General features: G+C 34.5%; 1 protein-coding gene across 7 annotated transcripts in view; it reads left to right on the top strand.

Moving 5' to 3' along the window:
* phactr4b (phosphatase and actin regulator 4b) overlaps positions 1-21495 on the top strand; it is an 88013-nt gene that overhangs the window by 4153 nt on the left and 62365 nt on the right. For all 7 annotated transcript variants that reach the window (XM_009292434.5, XM_005158334.6, XM_068213918.2 and 4 more), the window contains 2 exon segments: positions 12958-13070; positions 15365-15409. In XM_009292434.5, the coding sequence (XP_009290709.1) occupies positions 15397-15409 (13 nt within the window). In that variant the 5' untranslated portion in view covers positions 12958-13070; positions 15365-15396.

Here is a 21495-nt window from a genome sequence, read left to right as displayed (position 1 = left end):
CTGAAGTTGGTGAAATCGAAACTCTCGGGTGAACTTCCTGCATGTAACGGTTTTTCTCTGTCTCGGTCCAAACCTAAAAACATGAGCGAGCCTCAACGCGCAGAGGTGGGATGCTATTTAAAGATCACACAAGCATACCAGCTGCTCCCATTTCCTTGCTAAGTAATTGAATCAGCGCATCCAGTTGAAGAACTCGTCCTTAGATTTGAAAGATCTGTTTATAGAAGAGGGCTCTACTTTCTGTCAGCCTTTTCTGTCATTTTTTTCCTTTGGTGTTTGGAGAATCAAACGTGAGGCACTCCATGTAGGACACTAAACCCACTTTTATGTGTGTTAAGCTATTCTTAGGCAGTCAAGTTGTAGGCCTAGTTTTATACATGAGAGGGTGGTGCTGTAGTGTCTCTTTTAACAATGTGCTTTTGGGGGGAAGAAATGTTTGAGTGTTCCATCTGCTTTGATGTAATTGCATTATAGTTCTGTAATTTTAGTTTTTATGTGACTTCAAAGGTTTTTAGATCGGTTGGATCAGTCAAGTCCAACAACTGACTAGTTGACCAGAGATCTTTATCCAAGTGACTTATTAAAATGTTTCACTTTTTTATCTATTTTTGTTGGTACATTTTTCGGATATTTCTTTGAATTTCACTTCGAACTGTTACTAAAAACACTTTAAAGCATCACTTCTTAAACAGTCATGTTATTTTTGGAACATGTCAGTGTTCTATTTTATGAAAATATAGTAAAAATGTTTTGTGCGATGTTTCAGTTTGCTGCTTTCAATCCTGCATGTTGAATTTTGAGTATGTATTGTCAAATGTATAACAGATTTTTATTGTGGTTCGGGTTTTATCAGAATTTGATGATGTCGCTTTACCGTTATCTTAAAGTTTCATTGCATAACTTTACATTGCATTAGATTGAAAATATTATAAATGTTTTCTTTTTAAAGTTCAAATAATCCTCTATTTTGCATTCAGTTTGTCAGTAGAATTATGCAATTTCTGATTAATCCTCTCATGACCAGAATACTTTTATTTAAAATATCATATTTTGTTTTGGTGTGGGGCTGTGCGATTTAATTGAAATCTTATTGAAATTGTCATTTGGACATGCGTGACTTCTAAATAGCCTTACAGCTGGTTTTTCCCACAATGTGGTATTTGAACCAATCATGAAACAGCGCACCTAAACAGAGTGTGAGAACAGGAGGTTGAATAGCTTGCGTATGCAGGGATGATGAGTTCAGCACTGGAGGACTTGGGGCCAAAAAACTGGAATTAAGTTACTTTGGATAAAGGAAGACTGGTGTATGGCAGTGCCAGGTTATTTGTAAGTCATTCTTGGTGACCATTAACTGTTTTCTCAGAGGATGACAAGCTAACAAAACACTGCTGCAGTTCCGATACAAGTTTTGTGTATAGAAAGAATTAAAAAGCACTTGGAGTTGGGGTGTCTTGTGTTTGTCTGAGGTAACTGAAACTTGTATAGCCTATTCCATACAAAAAATAAAGCTAATTGGTCAGTTTTTGTTAAGTCACTCACAGCGTGGCATTCTGAAAAGTTAAATTGAAAGTTTGTCTAAAAAGAGATGTTTTATCTGGGTGCTCCTGGAATACAGCATGCTGCTGTCAATGCACACAGTCCACACGCTTCTATTTGAAATAACGAACTTGTGCGTGCAAAAAAGACATGATATGTGAACGGCTTATTTTACGGCAGTGTCACAAAGAGGTCTATGATCTATGCATGACAAAACAAATCTGCTCACATACATGCATACATACTCACACTTGTTTTGCCATACGTCTTTTCTAGAGACAATTTGTTAAAGCTTTACTTGGTGATTTTTATTTTATTATATGTCTGTTTTAGAGACAAGTTACAGGTCTTTGTTGAAAATCAAATTGTTTTTCTTGTAAAATATGTTTCAGATTCACACTGTTAACACAGATTCAGTCTGTCTGTGACAAAATCGGAATTAAAATCGTAATTGCATTATTGTTCAAGAAAATCATGATAGTTTTCGCACAGCCCTATTTAAGAGTCGTTTTTATGTTGATTTAAAAAAAAATCTTTAGTTTTTCTCTGCCCTACTTTGGACAAATGAAGAGCTTGTTTGGATATTTTGTTTCTGGCTCAAGAGTATTTTTGTTCAAAGCTTTGGCCTTGGCATTCACATATAGAGGTTTCTAAAGGAGAGCGAGACGTCAGAGACTTGCAGTAGATGCACATCTGATATTTTTATCATGCAGATTATACCCTGTCGGTAGACTTATTCAACACTAAATGATGCTCACTGTTAAAAATGTGCAAAATTAAGTATCAAAGCATGGGGTGATACCCGGTTTAAAGGTTTTCATGGTTTGAAAAAAATCAAGGTTTTAAAGCCACAAAAAATTCTGTTATACCATTCCTAAGGTATATGTAAAGGTTTTTTAATGTATTTTTTATGTTTTGTAAAGAAATATGTGTTTTTTAAACTCATGAAGCTAGCAGAGGTCAATCATTTATTTTATTTTTTAAAAATGTGAAAGATAATTTTTTTTTTAGCCTGACATGATATGCTCCAAAATATTTACTGCTCCAAAATATTATGAATGTGAATCGAAAATTGAAAATATTTCAGATGAAATACTGTGTATTGTGTTAAAGGGGGAAAAATGTGTTGTTTATACTAAGACATTTAAAAAGGACTTTAGAGCTGTAATCAATCACAATACTTTGAAACTATAAGACCATGATATTTTTTTTCAGTTTTATCTTACTGTCATAAACTTATACCGGCCCATATTTAGTATCAAACCATTTCTTGATTGATAAGATTGTATTAGCTTTTAAACTGTATTCGTATAATTTTATTTAGCTTTTCTGTCATTTGTGGTTCAATGCTCTAAAAGTCTGCTACCACACAGATTTTGTGGTGTGTAATTTACAGTACGGTGGATTTTAGTTCCCCAAGCTCACATCCTAAATGGTGCACGACGGAGGCTGAGGAGTTAAGCACCCAAAGAAGAAATAGGCCAGTTACATCCTTTTTTTTCACGCTTCATGTCCTGAGGGAGGCTGCGTGTGCGCGTGTGTCAGGGATTAGCATGTGTTAGGTATCACTGAGTGTCAGGTTCGTGAGGTGACACTCTCTTTGCATCTGGGAATATGACAGCAGGCTCACCCTCTACTTCCGACATGACTTTAGTCGCTTTCATACACGCGTTCAATTCCTATTCGCAGGCTTCTCATATCACGCATAAATGCTGCATGATGTATGCATACATTGCCACCTTTTAACGAAGTGCCCTGCATGCGTGTTGTTCTAGTTTACAGTAGTGTGACTCAGTGCCGCTGATGCTTCTGGGTTCCAGGGGTGTAAGAACGGGGTTTATCTGAGACACACACACATCTGCTCCCTGTTAAGGCACTGAAGTGTCTCCAATTCATTCTCTTTAGGCTCTTTTGCCCATCCAGCACAAATTCCTAAGCCGTTCTCCATGAGCATGAAGCCACAGCAGCATCGTTTCTTCATATTAAAGTATGTAAAACCGCACACTCTATTCAATGAGGAACCTTTCAAACTAGGACTGCACAATACATTGTTTCCGCATCGATATCACAATGTGATCATTTGCAATAGTTACATCGCAGGGTATGCAGTGTTGGGTCTGGATTATAGACTATCATTTGGATGTGATTTTGAGACCAGTGACATTGTGGATTTTAAAAGTATCTAGGCATGAGAAACCGTACCAAGACTATGCAGTATTATTTTACATTTCGTCACCTTAGAATTATAAGGTTCCATCTGACATTTTTGTCAAAATGGAGTTATTGACATATTCTTATTAAATGACAACTTATTTACATTATGAGATGTTTTTTTATAAGTTGTTTACATTTTTAAGATTTTTTATTTAAAAACAAATGTTACACACGTACTGTTTGCTATGGAATACAAAAACCTTTAAAGTTCAATAACAAAAAATCATTCAGAACGCAGATAGAACCTTATAATTCCATGGTGACAATTTTAATTATTTAATTAGTGTACCTGAATACTGTTAGACTCATCAGAAAAACAATAAATATTGTTTTTCATCTCCATCTTTTCCTTTATTGTATTATCTCTGCTTGTAGATTGTCTATTATGTTGTATGCAGATGCACTTCCCTACATAACATCCCAATCATTTAAAAAATACATTCTTTACAAATGATATTTAAGTCATCAGGTGAAATTGTATTCATATCACAATATATATCTCAGAAAAAACTAAATATCACAATGTTACAGTAGATTTTTCCACTATTTTGCAGCCCTAATTTAAACATGCTACATGCTTCGTTAGACTGGAAGTTTAATTGAAGGAGTGGCATTCATCATTTGGAGTTTGTATTTTTTGAGAGTTATTGCTTATGGGTGGCTGTGTGTATATACTGTAATATGTTTTATTATGTTGTTGTTTTATTACAAATAATTCACATTTGTTGATTTGATTATTGCCTATTTAGAAGTTGAATATTCAATTGTGATTTGTGAATGGTTATTTTCACTGTTTTACATTTGGATGCACTTTAAATAAGGCTAGGTTATCGCAACATATAAAGATTGAAATGTACAAACTCAACTTTTCTTTAGATTAATGTACTAAACGTTTAACAAATGATTTGTCCATATTATACCAAAAATAAAACAAAAAGGTAGAATGGACTTTTTAACGTAACATTAGGTATTAAATATTAAATATTTATTTATGCATGTTTGTATTAACATGATTGAAACATATTTAATCATTAAAATGTAAAAAGTAAAACTTAGTTTATTCGTAAATGTTATCTCTAATTAATCATAACATGAAAGTAATTATTGTGTTTTTGTCTGATTGTAACTTGGGCTGCACAATATGTTGTTTCAGCATCGACATCGCAATGTGATCCGCTATAGTCACATCGCAATTAATGCAATGTTGAGTTTAAATTATAGTCGAACTGGAGACACACAATTGTATTTAATTACTGTATTTATACAGAATTTATACAATTGATTTACTTGTTTCTAGTCCAAATATCTACATTTCAAAGTGAAAACAAGATCATTTTACTTACCCCACTGGCAGATAGTTTTAAGGAAATATTCTTAATTTTGAAGGTGAAATTAAACGATATTTTCACTTGCTCTAAGAAGATTTTGATAGACTAGAAACAAGACAAACCAAAGTAAGAAAATAACTTTTTTCATTGTGATTATTTATATGTTATATACATTGCTGTAGCTGAAACATATTAGACTCATCAAAAAACTGCCAAATATCTTGTCTGCATATCACAATATTTATCTCAGAAAAAAAAAAATCTAAATATCAGATTTTATTGAATATCGTTTTGCTCTAATTGTAATGTTTTTGAATTGCTTGATTTAAAGCCAATCTCATGTAAATTCAGTTCTGACAGTTCAATCAAAAATGTTTTAAGGAATCAGTGTATAAATATGCTGTTAGCTGCATGCTGTTATTTGTGTTCTGCACTGTTTTATTACTGCAGTAAAGACTCTATACTAAAGAATATCTATAATAAAGTAGTGTAATATTTAGTTTATCATGTAAAAATGCTAGTGTGTGTGTGTGTGTGTGTGTGTGTGTGTGTGTGTGTGTGTGGGTTTTATTTATTTTTAATTGCCATTGATGGTTCCATGAAGAAACCTCATAGCATCTATAGAATTATTTAATTTTACAAAATGTTCTTTAATGTTGAAAAAGGTTCAAATTGAGCAATAAATTGTTCTTGAAACTGTTGGCTGACAGGACACAAAAAGGCAAAATCCCTCTTTTGCAACCTTTAATTTTAAAGTGTACACCACTGTAATGGACTATTATTATGTTCTAAGCTAAACTAAGACCGTTTCTCCACCATGTTTTTATGGTTTAAAGGTGGTATAAAAACTCTTGAGGAAAATAATAGTAATTAAAATCATTAATTAGACTCAGCAAATGTAGAAACTTAGGCTTGTGGATCTAAAAGACTAGATTGTATCAGCGGCTAGACTATACGACCGCACGGCAGGATTGATTATTTGATGTATGCATAGCTCTGGTCAATATTACCCTGTGGTTTCAATACCACAGTCACAACACACTAACCGCTCTACCCGAAACAAGAATGTAAGGATTCAGAGACCAACAAACGATAAACCCACAGAGAGTTCCAGCACAATCCAAATTAAAGCTGCTTTCAGATCCTTATTGTGACATGCTTCAGCAGCACGAATGAACACAGCACAGCTATAAAACTATTAGATTTGTGAAGATCGATTTTAGTATTTTGAAAACGCTGCTTGATTCTTCTGACAGGATTGAAGTGGAGAGCAGGTTGCACAGTATTAGTATTCCAGCTGCCCGGTCACTGCACCGACGCAGTGGTTTCGCATGTTGTTCTCAATGAGATTTGCATAAGGGACGGCGTGGGCTCCCTGCTGACCTGCTGCTTTTTATAGTGTGTCCACGTCTGCAACAATAATAGCAATACACCTTTATCTAAGAGTCTATATTTATTGTATTTGTCTCGCAGTTTCTGATCATAAAAGAACAGTGTGATCAAGAACAGCAGGGGTAGCTTTTACATAAAACCACAAATGTACATGTTAAAAGTACTTGTTAAAAAAGAAAACAAAAAAGATGTGCGCTCCTATATTGATCATGTATAACAAAGATAATAGTGAATAAAATGTATTGCTTGGCAATAATTAATAGCATCTAAAATTACATTACATTAAAAGAATGCACCAATGTTATTGTCATTATTACTATTATTATTTGTCATTACTTTCGACCAATTAAGATACCGGTCAAAAACTTACAATATGACACATTTTGAAATGCACTCACCGCCTACTTTATTAGGTACACCTTTCCAACTGCTCGGTAATGCAAATTTCAGGATGGTTCAAACTGATAGAAAGGCAACAGTAACTCAAATAACCACTTGTTACAACCGAGGCATACAGAAGAGCATCTCTGAATGCACAACACGTCAAACCTTGAGGCAGATGGGCTACAGCAGCAGAAGACCACACCGAGTACCACTACTGTTAGTTAAGAACTGGAAACTGAGGCTACAAATCACACAGGCCCACCAAAATTGGACAATAGAAGATTGGAAAAACGTTGCCTGGTTGATAAGTCTCGATTTTGGCTGCGACATTCAGATGGTAGGGTCAGAATTTGGTGTGAACAACATGAAAGCATGGATTCATCCTGCTTTGTATCAATGGTTCAGACTGGTAGTGGTGGTGTAATGGTGTGGGAATCATTTTTTTGGGCCCATTAGTACCAATTGAGCATTGTGTCAATGTCACAAACTACCTGAGTGTTGTTGCTGACCATGTCCATCTCTTTATGACCACATTGTACCCATCTTCTGATGGCTACTTCCAGCAGGATAACGTGGCATGTCATAAAGCGCAAATCAACTTAGACTGTTTTTTTTTTACTTGACAATGAGTTCACTGTATTCAAATGGCCTCCACAGTTACCAAAACTCAATCCAATAGAGCACCTTTGGGATGTGGTGGAATGAGAGATTCGCATTATGAATGTGCAGCCGACAAATCTGCAGCAACTGGGTGATGCTATCATGTCAATATTGACCAAAATCTGTGAGGGGTATTTCCAGTACCTTGTTGAATCTATGCCACAAAGGACTAAGGCAGTTCTGAAGACAAAAGGGGGTCCAACCCGGTACCAGTAAGGTGTACCTTATAAACTGGCCAGATGTGTATATGAAATATTTTTTTAACAACAGTAATTTTTATGTAACACCATAATTATATAGAACATGTTTATTTAATGAACTTATAACAAATAAAGCCAGTGCTGTTGCTTTATGTAAATCGTACATTTTGCTGTTTCAGAAAAGTATTGACTCACTAAAGTGCAGTCGGTTTCTTTTATCCAAATGGTTTTATGCCAGCACTTGACATTTTGTACATAATAAATGCAGGTCAGATATGTTGTACAAATTATACAATGCCTTTTTCAAGAATTTAATAACTTTCTAAATAATATTTAAAAAAATCCACTGTATATTTACCAAACCACTGATATTGTCTTTTTTTCATATTAATAACTAATAATATGCCAATATCTTTAAATTAATCCAGTATTAGCCATTAGATAGGTTCTTCCCTAATTTACCTAATGTATGTTTTTGTGCTGGGTATAATTAAATATATAACACATGCATGTTTTTGCAAAGTATGCTCTATATTAAAAATATCTTTATTTAGAATTTAAGTAAATTTATAATTAAATGCAAAATAATATGTGAATATAATACAAAATTTATACAAATGAAAATGTTTTATGTATGTGTATTTAAGCAAAGTAAATATATATATATATATATATATATATATATATATATATATATATATATATATATATATATATATATATATATATATATCACAGAGATCACACAGACGTATATAATAAAAACTTTCAATATGATTCAAAATACTTTTTATATTAACCTTATAACTGCAATATAATGGGTAGTTTTTCTGTAAAACCCCTACTGGACATGAAAAACCTCTTCATAAATGAAAACAAACATGCATTTTGAGGCTTTGTGCTTGCATGTCCTCTTTAATTTGATCTTTCCCGAGAGTGTGAGCTTTAGGCTTGATCTTACAGTTCTTGAGGAAGCCACAAACACAAATGGCCATGGTTTTAGGATTATTTTGGTGTCTGAAACCTCAAAAATGTGAGAATGCTGAGGATAATAGTTGTAACTGAAATCGGCTGCTTTAGGGATGCTAGTCTGGTGTTTGCTGCATTCATGCCTGTTTAATGGACAGATACAGATTGTGTGAAGCTCAGCGGACTATCATTGTTCATAAAGCAGGAGCAACATCTACTAAACTCAAAATGCTACAGTATGCAGTTGAAGTCAGATTTATTAGCCCCCCTGAATTATTAGACCCCCTCTTTATTTTTTTCCCCAATTTCTGTTTAACGGAGAGAAGATTTTCCCAACGCGTTTCCAAACATAAAAGTGTTAATAACTCATGCATATTAAGTCAAATCTGGTAAAAATAGGTAATAATTAGCAATAAAATACACTTTCAGAAATACAGGTACAGGAGCTGTCACTGGGGAAGAACCTTATACCATATGGTCAGCCATACCAAGCCGACCAGTCACAGAGCTTGCGCGTATAAATCAACCTTAAGAAGGGCTGAGCCTGGTATACCTGGATGAGAGACCACATGGAAAAACTAGGTTGATGTTGGAAGTGTTGTTAGTGAGGTCAGCAGAGGGCACTCAACCTGCGGACTGTTTGAGTCCTAATGCCCCAGTAAAGTGAAGGGGACACCATTCTGTCAGTGGGTGCCGTCATTCAGATGAGATAGTAAACCAAGGTTCTGATTGTGGTCATTAAAAATCCCATGGCACTTCTCGTAAAAAGTAGGATGTGACCTCGGTGTCCTGGCCAAATTCCCTCTCGGCTCTTAACCATCACGGCCTCCTGATCATACCCATCCACTGAATTGGCTGTATCACTGTCGCTCCACTCCACCAATAGCTGGTGTGTGGTGAGTGCACTGGCGCCGTTGTCCTGTGGCTGCCGTGGCATCATCCAAGCGGATGCTGCACACTGGTGGTGGTGTAGAGAGACCCCCCTTATAATTGTAAAAAGATAGCCTACATATTTGTACCCAAACTCCACAGTGGTGGTACCTCAAAGAAGCATATTAGTGCCAAAATTTACCCAAGTACCTCTGAGATACCATTATGGACCCTTTAGGTACAAATATGTACTTTTTAAAAGGGCACTGCCCTAGTGACAACTCCTGTAGCTTTTTCTGAGAGTGTATTGTCACAAAGAGCATCATTCTGTTGATTAGAATGTCAGAAAGCTAAATCATATTTATCTAAATATGTCATAAAGTCAGTTAGTGTGCTGTGAAAATAGTCCAACTAACTTTGAACAGCTTCAAGTTAGCAATCAGGCAGGATTAGGAACTGGTGTGTGTGTGCAGTGCATGACTGGAAGTTGTAGTCCATATAATAGCTGATTTTTAGTTCTATGAGGATATATTTACACTAAAATGATGTCTCGAAGCGATGCAGAGTAATAATATCTATGCTTAATCAACCATGAAAGAAATTCCCCATCAAAACAAAACACACCACACTTTTCTCTATACAAGCCTTACTTATACTGCCTATTCTATTGTCTCTGTTTGTTTTTTGTTTTGTTTTTTGTCAATCTTTAATTTAATATTTTTTTTTACAAGACATATCACACAAAACTCATCCACTGAGCTCAGGTAAATGCAGTGTCTTCTTATCTCTCATTGGGACGAAGCAGAAGTAGAAGTTTAGTGAGGCTGAGGTCTGTCTGTGCTCTGGTTGAATCGATCGATGCCCCAGGAGATATTCATTAGCATTTCTCTCTCCTCCATTCATCCATCCTCCACTTCTACTGACAGTCCATTACAGCCTGATGTGGCCTGTCTGTTTTTTGTATCCCTCTGTTAGCTCTCTTCGCTCATTTTATTTGCCTGTGTTATCAATCCTCTCCATCTATGCCTTTCAGATAATTGCCAATCTTCTATTTGAGGTCATTTCTTGTGCTCTTTTTCTCGTAATTTAGCTTTTTTTAGGCTTGCTGGTGATGTTTTAAACAAATGGCTGTTTTTTTTTTTTTGTCACATTAGATGTCATGGTTTCTGCTACATTCATTCTTCCATGCCTGGGCACCACGCCAAAATTTGTCCCACCACAGCTACATTACAGCTTCTTATTCAAAACATTGTCGTGTTTCTTTAATAGCGGGTGATAATCGCACCAAAACTTATTAAAAGGTAAGTAAATTATAACAGAGCAAATTTTTCTGTAACCGTAGTAGGGTTGTGCGCTGTTTGTTTAACTCTGCACTCACGACATTTGTCATCGAAATAACGCTACAGGTAGTTGGTAGATCTGTGTAAAAAAGGCCTGCCGCCACAGCTGGAAAAAAATCCTAGAGGAAACACTGGATGTGCAATAAAGTGTGACATCTGTTTTTCAGGTCAAATATGGATGTTTTCTTTTTTCCTTTCTTTGTTCTAGAAGTTCCCATGATTTATCATCAACTAAATGATTCGTCAGTAAACATAATATAATATGTGTTTCGTATGGGTATTTAATCGTCGCATGACAGGATGTCTAAATGCAATCATCCCTCAACCAAACGTAAATGTTTTTTACTGTAAATAAAACTTGATTGATCATTTAGATTGATTTAAATTCTTTATGACTAGTATTTAACATGTCAGTAGCAGACTTACTAACGTACTATTTTGGATATTAATTAAAAATCTTGAAACTTTGAATTTTCTGCAAAATGTTCTATCAAAAGCACACACACATTAAATTATTCTGGTGACAGATTACCAAAATAAAATAGCGTCAAATTAAGAATATTTTTTCAAGTATCTAACACATATTTATCACATAAATATCTACCAACAAAATTTGTTTAATAGCCAAAAATACTTTGTACCGGTCACAATTATTATTTTCCTTTCATTTAAAAAATCATTGGAATATTCCATGAAGACATTTGTCACGATCACCAGTGATCCAGCCTGTGCAGATTTTGCTTTAGAACTACACACAGTATTGCATAGAGAACTACAAGATCCAGTCATGCACTGCACACATACACACACACACACCAGTTCCTAATCCTGGCTGATTGCTAACTTTCACAGCTGAAGCTGCTCAAAGACTGATTAGTTGGACTATTTATACAACACACTAACACACAGACTTTGCTGAGTCTTGTTATACTGAACTGTGAACATTATGATGCGCTTGCCTTGCCATCCGTGTTTAAACCTTGCTTTGTTTTTTTTTGTTTTACATTGTTCGCTGCCTGCCTTTTGAACATCTGCCTGTTTATTGACCACGACTCTGGATTGCTTGTGTACATCTGTTTGCTCCTGTGTTGACTGTTTCTTGCTTGACCATTTGCTGGATAATAAACCCTGCATTTGTATCTGCACTCTTCTTTGTCAGCATCCTGCTTCACATTACAGCATTAAGTAAATTTCCTACCATATGTATGTGTATATATATATATATGTATATGTATATATATATATATATATATATATATATATATATATATATATATATATATATGTATATATATATATATATGTATATATATATATATATGTATATGTATATATATATATATGTATATATATATATATGTATATATATATATATGTATATATATATATATATATATATGTATATATATATATATATATATATATATATATATGAAAAAAAATTGTATTATTATACATTGCTAAGAACTTAATCTGGATCAATTGAAAGAGATTTTTCTTTTTTTTTTTTTGTAGCTCTCTGATTCTAGATTTTCAAGTAGCTGTATCTCAGCCAAACATTGTCAAATTCTATCAAACCATGCATTCCAAATGATTCATACATCATCAGTTTATTTTGACAATAAAAAATGCAACGCTCTATGTTAATGATGACTGTGTTTAACTAGAAATTGATATGATGTATTGATTTATATGTTTAACAACAATATATTGATCATGGATTAATCCTTGATATGCCTAATGTTGGATGAAGTTCTTACTACTTAAAGGGACCAAAACCCTGAAAATTCTGTCATTATTTACTCACTCTTTACTTGTTCCAAACTGGTCTGTTTTTTTCTTTAGTTGAACACAACTGTTTGTGTTCAACAGAAAGACAGTTATAAAGATTTGAAGTATGAATAAATATTGAAAGTTTACACTTGAACTATTATTCATAGATTTTCAAGGCTGATGAGGATGATACTGTTTACTGATTTTCCCTGAACCTGTGATAACAGTCACAGAGGGATTGCAGAGATGTTTGTCCTCCGGTAAAGTGAGTATTTTTCTGTATTACAGGAGACCCCTGGAGATGAGCGAATACACATGGTCTGCTGCCCTGAACCCACTGATATAGACGAACAGAGGCACTACAGACGACCACCCTTACAACGCCAATGACCTTCACCAGTGTACGTCTGCCATTCATTCTCAACAGATTTATTTTTAAAGGTGTCTTTGATTATCCTTCTTGAGTCCATAAAAGGACTCGCACGAATCAAGATCTTTGAGATTTTATTCATTTATTTATTCCTTTTATTTTTTTATTTATTGATTTATTTATTTTTCTTCTATTAATGATTTTCACTCTGGGAAGGTCCTTGTTTATAGGCTGCTTATATTTTTGTTAAGAAAGATTTTACTGTCAAAATGTTCTAAATGTGTATAATATTTGGAAAATGTTTTTAAGTTGACCTAAAAGCTGTCTTTTTTGTGTCGTAGTATAATTGTTTTGTGTGATTTGTGTTTTTGTCATTTGTTTCATGATCAGCCTGTATTTAATTTTCATTCATTTAGTATAAATTACGTTTTTTTTTATAATGATTATACCTTTTCGAGTGTCCTCCTTAAGATTGGTGACGGATTTGCATAAATATTTAGAGAATATGCAAAAAAATATTCTATACATTTATCTCATTAGTCAAAAAATAATTATTTTTGCATTTTTTACATCGTTTTTAGATTATACAATAATTTAAAATTCTTTTTTTTAATACTTTTTGTTTTAATTTTTTGTTTTTCTATTTACATACTATTTAGCATATAATAGTTTACAGTGCATCTGGAAAGTATTTAGAGTATTTATAGTCTCTGTACGTTGCTGCACTCTATCTTGACTTGTCTTCCAGTTCCTGCTGCTGAAAAACATCCCTCAGCATGATGCTGCCACCACTATGCTTCACTGTAGGGATTCCAAACATCTTCCACTTGTGGATTATGGAGGCCACTGTGCTCATTGGAATTTTCGGAGCAGCAGAAATTTTTCTGTAACCTTTGCCAGCCTTTTGCCTTGATACAATCCTATTTCGGAGGTCTACAGAATATTAATTTGCCTTCATGCTGGGTTTGTGCTTTGACATGCACTGTCAACCCTTGGACCTTATATAGACAGGTTTATGACTTTTCAAATCACCTGCATTTACCACAGGTGAACTCCAATTAAGCTGCTGAAACATCTCAAGAATGATCAGTGGAAACAGAATGTATGTAGAGCTTTATGGCAGAGGCTGTGAATACTTATGTACATCTGATTTTTCAGTTTTTTTATTTTTAAGAAATTTGGAACAATTTCAAAAAATCTTTTTTTTTCACATTGTTATTATGTGGTATTGTGTGCATGATGTTGAGGAAATAAATGAATTTAATCCATTTTTAGAATGAGGCTATACCATAAAAACTGTGGGAAAAGTATGTGAAAAAACTTTCCTGATGCACTGTATATTACTTTAAAAAATTACTGTTTAATTTAATTGTTTAATTGTCTGACCATACAAGATTTGATTTGTACTTTTACCTTAAGTAGAACAGTAAAAAAGTGTTTAGCTGCAAAATCATATACAGGTCTGATAACGGCTGAAATGTCACATATTTGAAACAATATGGTTAGATTTAAGAGTAGATGTTGCACCTTTTATAATTGACATTGTTTCATTAAAGAGCCCATATTATACATGAAATAGGGTCATATTTTGGTTGTAAGAGTCTCCAACAACAGTCTAATATGCATGCAAGGTCAAAAAACACTTTCATGGTCTTATAATCTGCATTTATTTTGACCTAATTATCCCAGCGACTCCCATATGAATCGTCCAGCGATTCATTTGTTGCCAAACCCCTCCTTAGCGCGAAGCTAATCTGCGCTGATTGGACCGATGACAGTCTGTCCAATGATTGGTTGATGCTGACTGCCTTCAGCGCAAGACAGAGTGAAATGCCCAGCAGCTAATCAACATTATAAACAGTCACAGTGCATACATGCTCGATAGTGTAAGGCGTGGATTTTAGCTGCCAGTGGGTGAATGTAAATACAGACGATGGACTTGACACACACACACACACAGGCTGGGGTTCTATGTTAGAGGGCGGGGCCGCAGGTTACAAATCTCTCGGGTTTGCGGGTGCAACTTCTTGGTTTCGTTATTACGTCATGGCGAAACACCTAATGACTAGTTATCAAGACGACTCGTTTGAAGCACTATGAGTCGACTCTTTTATGGATGAATCAACAGTTTAAAACACTATACACTTCACTTCACTTAGAGCTGTGTTACACACTACATGGAAGGGCATTTTCAAAAACCCATTATATGGGCTCTTTAAATCATTCTTATTGTCATATTATCTATTTATAACAATTAGCAATGAATGCTACTTTTAATGAACGGAGAGCTTATTTAATTATCGGTTTGTTTTGCTTTAATTACAGGATCCATTTGTTGTTGTGTCTCAGATTCTGTAATGGAAAATCGAGGTGAGTGTTTTGCCTTATTTTGCTCGGTTTTGACACTAATGATGCTGAATAATTTCGAGGAAACCTTTCCATTTGTAAATGGCACTTATTAAGGCTGCGTCTGCTACATTTACATTATTAATTTAGAGGACACTTCTATTTAAACTGACTTAATGACATATTCACCCCCAGAGAGGCAAATAAACATGAGAAGTGCTAGTTATACAGAGTTTCAGACATCTTTTAGATTAGTTTAAGCAAGATTTAAAGAATTACAGGAATGCAGTACTCACAGATGACATGAGTTTTATTATCTTGCTTTGGTTTCAAAATGATCTCTTTCCACATTGTTTTTCAAAGTTTTTGTTTTATTTTAATTATTAAATCATACATAAGTCCTCTGCTACAATCACTGGGCTTGTATAAAAGTAAATTATCTGAGGTGATACTCAGACCAGACATTATCATGTTCTCATTATTGTACAATGTAACCATTATTATGGGCAACACTCTGAACAGAGAATTGCTTGCACATACTGATATATAAACATCTTTTGGTTCTGTATGCATCAGATGGTTAAACAAATGTCATTGTTTCCAAATACCTTCATTTTCACAGTCCACAGTACAATGAGAATATGCCTTTTTTCCCTCTTGGTAGAATGTCTTTAAAAAGCTAAACAAAAAGAGCTTCTGACGATGTAGGGATAAAACAGAGAGAAAAAGATTCCTTTAGGCCAGAAACTAATATGGCAGTTTTTTGGTGTATTTTTAACTAGGGATGTGTGGGTCTAGTCAACTTAATGGTATTACTATTTAACACTGAAAGGAATAGTCAATTTAAGATTTAAAAAATAAATTAAATCATTCAGATCACTAATCAAAAATTACATAAAGGATGAGTAAGGAGTTCTAAAGGATCTACAGTTGAAGTCAGAATTATGAAGTTGAAGCCCCTGAATGATTGGCTTTATTTAAATTCAACTTTTTAATTTTTTTCCCCCAATTTCTGTTTACCAGAGAAAATATTTTTCAACAAATTTCTAAACAATAGTTTTAATTACTGATTTATTTTATCTTTGCCAAGATGGCAGTACATAATATTTTACTAGATATTTTTTAAGACGCTTCTACACGGCTTAAAGTGAATTTAAAGGCTTAAATAAGTTAATTAGGTTAACTAGGCAGTTTAGGGTAATTAGGCAAGTTATTGTATAACGATAGTTTGTTCTGTAGACAATCTAAAAATAATTTTCTAAAAGGGGCTAATAATATTGACCTTTAAAATGTTTTGTAAAAAATTACAAAAACTGCATTTATTCTAGCCGGAAAAAAAACAAACAAATAAGACTTTCTCCAGAAGAAAAAATATTATCAAACATACTTTGAAAAATTTCATTGGTCTGTTAAACATAATTTGTGAAATATTTAAAAATGAAAAAAAAAAAATTTAATGGGGGGCTAATAATTCTGACTTAAATGGTATTTCTCCAAATGAAGACCCACTTTGGTGATAACACGTGATGTCCAGGTGCTTTCCAAAATTTTATTGGCTTAATTATTGATATTTCTGCATGCTGGTGACTTCAGTTTCTTCCAAGCGTGTTGTTTGAAGGTTAGGGATGCCTATTGTTTTTGACTTGTGGGTGTAATGTTAGCTAACTTTACTTATAGTTGAAGAATTCGGTCAGGCCCAGATGTTTTGATTAAATAAGCTATATACATTGGCTGATGTTTCATGCATACTGTTCCTGTTACACTGTTTTTAACAGCCACTTAAAATAAAATAATAATACAAGACCAAAGTCTAGGGTATTTGTGACCAGTTTTTAGCTGAATTTATTGAGGGATTTAACAGTATGTAATCGATTAAGTATATTTTAGGTGTATAAAGTTTTTTTTTATTTACTTTTAGAATAGTCTACTAAAAGCTTCTGTTTAAAAACATTTAAATCAGTCAGTGCACATTCCTAAACTTGAATGTGTTTGTTATAATCTTCTAATATCGTTTGTTATCATATACTATTAAAAATGAAAACAAAAGCAGTTAAAGATTGTTGTTGTTTTTTTTTGTTATTTTTTTTTGTGTTCATTTTTTATTGCCGTCACAGTATGAGTTGCACAGACCCATGAATGAATGCACAGACCAATATGAATGCATGGACCTAATATGCTGCTACACATGCATCTTCTTTTTAACCGTTCCCATTAAATTAGCACATAACTGACTGTTTGAGTTGCCAAGATGAATATGTTGTCATAATTTATCATATGTTTAGTGTATTTGCCCATTCAAGCCCTAGAAGAATTAAAATTACATGCAACATGGAAGTCATTTTACGTCATTTTACATATGAATGGTTTAAAATTAAATCACTTTCATGACAATACAGATGATTATTAAACTTTGCTTTTTATCCAACTGTGATTTGTTACAACATAATTTGTTATTGTCTGTGTGCACAGTTTATTGAGGAACAACCATAAATGGGATTCTTTCAGAAGTAATTGTGTAAGGCTTCCTGTTCGCCAATAGAATGCTGGTTAAAAGCTCTGTGTCGCCCTCTAAGAAAGGATATGAAGGTGGTTCCTTGAACAGATCTGAAGGCTGTTTTCCAGGTCATGTCGGGTTTTGGGTCTGGGCAGAACCAATGAGCTGATTCTGTTCTGTCTCTTTGGAAAGATGCCCAGTGTAGGTGCTGTTACTGGGACAGAGAAAAGCAGGGCTTCAGTTCAATTCTGTGAGTCATTTTTCAATACATGTGTTCTTACTGTGATGCTGAACTTGGAACGCTTGCAAAGATATCCAAGATTTTGGAATGCTTTAAGTTGAGAGAGGAGTAGGTCAGAGTTCCTTTTCTGATTGTTTTCTGTTCAACTTGGATGTAGAAATTTTATGTAACATGTTGGAACCATGTAGCACAAAGCTATTTTCACTTGGGTTTTCGCCATTGCCATCTTTATTGCTTTTGTTTCTATTTTGTCTAAGTTATATAATTTCGGTTTTCCCCTTTTGCTGCTTTGCCCCCAATTTAGCAGTATTGTTACATGGTTTGGGGATTTCAGAGTTGCTGCACCACAAAAAGAAAGAATTGTTTGTTCTTGGTTCTCCTCAAACATTTGAAGGACGTGTTCAGCTTAAGGAGCCTAATATTATTACAGCATAAGCCAGTTCTATTCTAATGCTCTATTCTGCTTCATGTTCCCATCTACTGTATAAACTTCGGGTTGCATCAGATAGTCGTCACTTTAGGTTGTATCGATCAAACATTTTAGATTTTTAGTTTTTTTTATTTTATTTTTTGAAAGTCTCTCATACTCACCAGGGCTGCATATTAATTGATTAATATTTGCGGTAAAATTTTCATTGCAATTGAAAACAGCAGTTTTGTATAATCGTCATTGCTCTGATTAATGCTGAAAACGCTTCTATTGATTTCTGAGGAAATCCTGATATGTAGTGTTTTGATGTATAAAATATTTAAATATTTGTAACATTACATATATTTTTATTTTTTATTTACTTTACGTTTTACTTTACGTTTTTGCCCTAACAATAAAGTTATTGACCCAATATATTTTGGAAGTGCAGTGGGTAGCGCTGTTGCCTCCACAGCAAGAAGCTATAGCTGGTTTTAGCCCCGGTTGGGTCAGCTGGCATTTCTGTGTGGAGTTTGCATGTTCTTACCTGTGTTCGCATGGGTTTTCTCCGGTTTTCCCCCCAGTCCAAAGACATGCGGTATAGATAAATTGAATAAGCTAAATTGGCTGTATGTGTGTGTTTGAATGCAAGTGTGTATCCCAGTGCTGGGTTGTGGCTGAAAAGACATCCGCTGCGTAAAACATATGCTGGATAAGTTGGCGGTTCATTCCGCTGTGGTGACCCATGATTAATAAATGGACTAACCTGAAACGTAAATGAATGATTGAAGTTACGGATTATTTCGGGGATGCACAGTGTGTTGTCTTGCGTATAATTGTCAGCCGCTAAACCTTATCTTTATTGTTATCGTCATTAGACTTATATTAAAAATTAATATTATTATTATTATTTTTCAGGAACTATGCTTTATGTACTATAAATGCAAAACTGGCTAGTGTGCTGTTGTTTTTATTCAGTTGAAGTGGAGTTTTTTTTAAACAATTGTCTTCCTATAGTTTATGAATTATTAAACAAAGCTGGCATATGAAAAAAATACTATGGTTCTAGTGAATGTTTTGACAGCAAGGATGCTAATGAGGGTTTTCTTAAATGTGTTGAATGTGTTTTTCTAATACGTTTAAAATAATCAGTTTTGTAATGAGAGCATTAAGCAAACTTTAATTAGTTTCACCGAACTGTACATGCAGGATTTTATTGCTGTTATTCCATTTATGAAGGTTCAGTAATGCATGCTTAAAGTCTTGAACATATGGAAATGCAAGAAAAAAATCAGTTAATTAAAACATTATTCCAGTAAATAAAAAAAAAGGTGAATCACATTATCTTTTTGCATCGTCTGCTGTGTTTGAAGGCTAGATTGGGCTCATTGATCATACATAGGCATTGATGTTGAGCAGAGATCTGGAGCGTTGTTGATCACAGGATGGATCTGAAGCATGGCTGATGCTTCTCATCTAATTTAAAGGAAGCTTTTATACATGCGTCAGTGCAGTTTTGGGGTTGGGGACAGAACTGCCGTGGAATGAGAAGTTGTGTCAGACTGTAGGAAATGGGATTATAGTGCAATCTGCTGCAGTTAAGTTACACAAGCTACACACTTCCACATTCCCGTTCTCTGCTAATGTACTCTGCCGGATAAAATTGCATTCTTGAAATTCCTGTGGATGAAGATTTGCTAAAGTGTATAACTCTCTGCTTCGTGCAGAGGGCAGGAGTCCAGATCTGCTGATCACTGAGTGTTTTTGGATAGACTGAGTGTTTAACTTAAAGGAATGGGTTTTCTTTGGGTAACGTCTTTGTTTCTTATGCATCTTAAAAGGAAAATAAAAGTTTTCATCCTTCATGTTGTTCCAAACCCGTCTGGCTTTGTTCTCTGTGGAAAACAAAAGAATAAATGTTTTAAACTCTGCTTCATGTAAGGGTCTGTGATAAGATTTAATTCATATTTATTCCAAATTATTCACAAATAATTGTCCCCTCTAATGGGCTGTTACCATTTTGTTAATTTTTTTGTAAAAACTTTATTTTGATGGTCGATTTGAGTATTAGTAGACTGTCTGCTCAATATCTGTTGAGTTCTCCTTTAACAGACTGACTATATGGGCGCACTCACATTAGGTACAATTGCTTTGAGCCGTACCAAAGAGCGATTGTCCCCCATCCTGTCTCTCCCTTGGCCTTGCGACTGTTCAGTTCTGTTTAGCTTTCACTCAGCACAGTGTATATTGCTTTAGTTATATTTTTTTGTGTTTTTTTGTTGTTGTTTGGGATGCAGTGACAGGCAGTCACTGAACAGATCCAAACAGATCCACTACTTTTGAGGCTCTTAAAATACCATGAAGTCCTCATGCTGCAGGTATTAGGAGGTTTGCTGAAAGTGCAGCTGATGTGCAGCGAGGGGTTTGCGTCTTTAATAAACTACAAAAGTTTGCGTTCATTGAAAATTAAGAATGATTAATAAACACACATGAAACAGTCCCCTTAAAGAGAGGTTGCGTCTTCAGTTTCGAGCTCAGGTGCACTTTGCACACACACTACAAGCATACCACGCCAAAGCCCAAGTGAACCGCGCTTTGGCACACCTCTTCCAACCGGGCCAGGGCCAGCCAACTCAACAGTGCCTGAGTCCGATTAAGAACACCAAACGAATCGGGAAACGTGCCTGGGACAGTTCAGATAGCATAGTGTGAGTGCACTCTAAGAAACTTCGCAAGTACATATCAACTTACACTAATCTTAACCCTAACCCCAACTTAACAGTCTACTTATAATCTAATGAGAATTAGCCGGTATGTAGATGCAATGTAACTTAAATTCAACAAACGGACCATCAAAATAAAGTGGTTTTTTTTTTCTTTTAAGTGACTGAGGTTGTCAATATTAAATATCTCCAGTTGGATAACACCTCATTATTAATTTAAACAGAAGTGTACAAGAATCTTTT

This window comes from Danio rerio, chromosome 16, assembly GCF_049306965.1.
Source record: "Danio rerio strain Tuebingen ecotype United States chromosome 16, GRCz12tu, whole genome shotgun sequence".
In the NCBI taxonomy this organism is placed as follows: Eukaryota; Metazoa; Chordata; class Actinopteri; order Cypriniformes; family Danionidae; genus Danio; species Danio rerio.
The sequence above is the reverse complement of the archived record's forward strand: the minus strand, read 5'-3'. Positions and strand labels throughout refer to the sequence as shown.